The 2,453-nt window shown below is 31.9% G+C and overlaps 1 protein-coding gene across 1 annotated transcript; it reads right to left on the bottom strand.

Annotated features, from left to right (window-relative positions):
* Positions 1 to 1,355: 1,355 nt before the first annotated feature.
* On the bottom strand, positions 1,356 to 1,980 carry LOC143610085 (ethylene-responsive transcription factor 2-like). The gene has a single exon (XM_077084664.1). The coding sequence runs from the start codon at positions 1,941 to 1,943 to the stop codon at positions 1,398 to 1,400; it is 546 nt and encodes a 181-aa protein (XP_076940779.1). The 5' UTR covers positions 1,944 to 1,980; the 3' UTR covers positions 1,356 to 1,397.
* Positions 1,981 to 2,453: the final 473 nt, after the last annotated feature.

Genomic DNA, 2,453 nt, shown 5'->3' with positions numbered 1-2,453 from the left:
TTCGCAATTAGACCCTTTATGTTTCCCAACAGTTGCCAATTTCGTCCAAATTGTTAACTTGGTCTAAATTCAAAATTAACTCAGGAGTGCTACTGTCCTTTTACATATTTGTTTACATTATTATTATTATTATTATTATTATTATTATTATTATTATTATTACACTGAGCTAAACCCTTTATATGACTAAAAATAAAAAAGAATAAACAAACGGATACTATATTGGATTCAAACATAGGAATCGTGAGATGTTATATATGCCATCGAACAAACACACAATAATAATAATAATAATAATAATAATAATAATAGTAATGCAAACAAACATGTAAAAGGATAGTAACACTCTGAGTTAACGTTGAATTTAGACTTGGTTAACAATTTGAACGAAATTGACAACGATTGGGAAATCGAAGGTCTAATTGCGAATACAAAATATTTTTGGACAAAATTCGTAAATGTGACCAAACCTCATGGACGATTTTGGCACTTTACTTATATTATGAAAAAAGAGTGAAAAGACATGTCTACCCCTGATTTAACGATTAAGTTTAACGGGGTTAGTGATTTGGATGTAATTGGCAAGAATTGGAAAACGTGGATGGTTCATATGCAAAAAATAAACTTTTTGGACTGAATTTGCATTATTGTTAAACCGTAAGAACGAAAATGACACTTTAAAAGGATAGGACTTGTTTATATTACCAGTGAAAACGTAATTGAATGTTTATAATAGATAAAAACTGGTAAAGGGCAACTATATGAAGTATTTTATATGTGTATTATATTTAGAGAACTAAGTTTTTTAGTCATTTTAATGGCTTAGAATTAGTTTGGTATCATTTCTTTTGCCGGACTCATTTTGATCGACTCAAAATTTACCCAGCTAGCGTACAAAAATATCTTGTATTCGTCACTACTAATTCATGTATAGATTTTGAGTTCACCTTCTTTATCTTTCAAAGTGATCTCTCTTTCAAACTTATATTAAATTAGATATAAAGAACCTAATACACCTTTATTAAAACAAAATTAAATTAAAAATAACATAAATAAAATGGAATTTGTCATCTTAAATAGTGAGTTGAATTATTTTTCTATCATTTGAATTTGATCTCATAAAGAACAAAAATATAGTTTCTTTTTTAAACTTCTTGTCAAACACGTAATTTCCAACCCGCCCCCCAAAAAAATAAATAAAAAATAAAAAAAATCCTATAACGTTTGTTCAATTAATAATATAATTCAAAGAAGTAGAACGTAAATACGTTTAATTTAAATGTAAGATTTACAAAAGCTATGAATAAATGTAAACTATTGATAAAATTGAACTAGAAATTCGATTTCAGTTAATTAAAAGAATGAAACTAATCAAATGAGTTAATGAAACAGTCATCTTAGTAAGGCTTATAGTAAAAGTCATCCCTTGATCTCTTTAAACCACCATCCTCAGACGAAGACGATCGTGGTGACACCGCCATCACCACCATCTTCCGCCTCGGTGTCACCCTCACCGGCTCCGCCATATTTGTCCCAATCAAATGAGGGAAATTCAACAAAGCTCTAGACCCACGTATCTTATATGCAGCTTGATCATAAGCCAGTGCGGCATCCTCGGGTGTCTCATACGTCCCGAGCCAAACCCTAGCGCCACGCTTCGCCGGATCTCTTATCTCAGCTGCGTACTTCCCCCACGGGCGCCGCCTGACACCCCGGAACTTCCTAAACTCTTGAGGCGCTACCGTGAGCTCTTGGTTTTCCCCTCTCTCGACCTTGACCACCGGCTGCTTGAACTCGCCCGAAAATGTCACATCCGCTACTGTTGCACCGGAGAATTCACTAGTCATAAGATCTGGGATTTGGGAATCAAAGAGAAGATGGTGTTGGATTGAATCGAGAAAAGATAGATCAGATTCTGACATGAATGGTTGATCTTGAAACATATTTTATGTTTTAATGTGAATTCTTGGATTAGGGTTTAACGTTTAGAGTTTAGTTGTGATATTGTTGTTGAAATAATTGGTGTGTGGATGCTTAGATATGAGGGGGTATATATATGTAGGGAGAATATTATCTAAAGCTTAGATAGGGACCTGCCATGAAGTTTCATAAGCCATGCAATGCAAATTGCAATATTTATATATCAAACGTGGTGGTGTTCAAAATAACTATTAACTTTAGTAATTTGGATTATTTTATTTATATTATGCTTTTAAATTCATTTATTTTTACAACCATGTATTTTCCAAATTGTGCTTTATTCAAAGATTTTGATAATTATATACATCCAACGGTAAGAGAAAGTTAAAATATAAAATGGGACAAAAATGAGAAATGTGAGAAGTATCTCTGGTCTTAAAACAATCCTAAAAATCAAGAGAAAGAAAAAAACATAACTTAATATATAAATCAAAAACGGAAAAAGTAAAAAACTAAAATGTTTTCATGTCTTT

The sequence above is a fragment of the Bidens hawaiensis genome, unplaced genomic scaffold, assembly GCF_021521415.1.
Source record: "Bidens hawaiensis isolate Kalapana, Puna unplaced genomic scaffold, B.hawaiensis_p1.1 tig00002186_1, whole genome shotgun sequence".
In the NCBI taxonomy this organism is placed as follows: Eukaryota; Viridiplantae; Streptophyta; class Magnoliopsida; order Asterales; family Asteraceae; genus Bidens; species Bidens hawaiensis.
This window is presented reverse-complemented; position numbering and strand designations above follow the sequence as displayed.

Excerpts from the sequence above, each read along its gene's own strand:
- LOC143610085 (XM_077084664.1), bottom strand. The coding sequence starts at position 1,943 with ATGTTTCAAGATCAACCATTCATGTCAGAATCTGATCTATCTTTTCTC.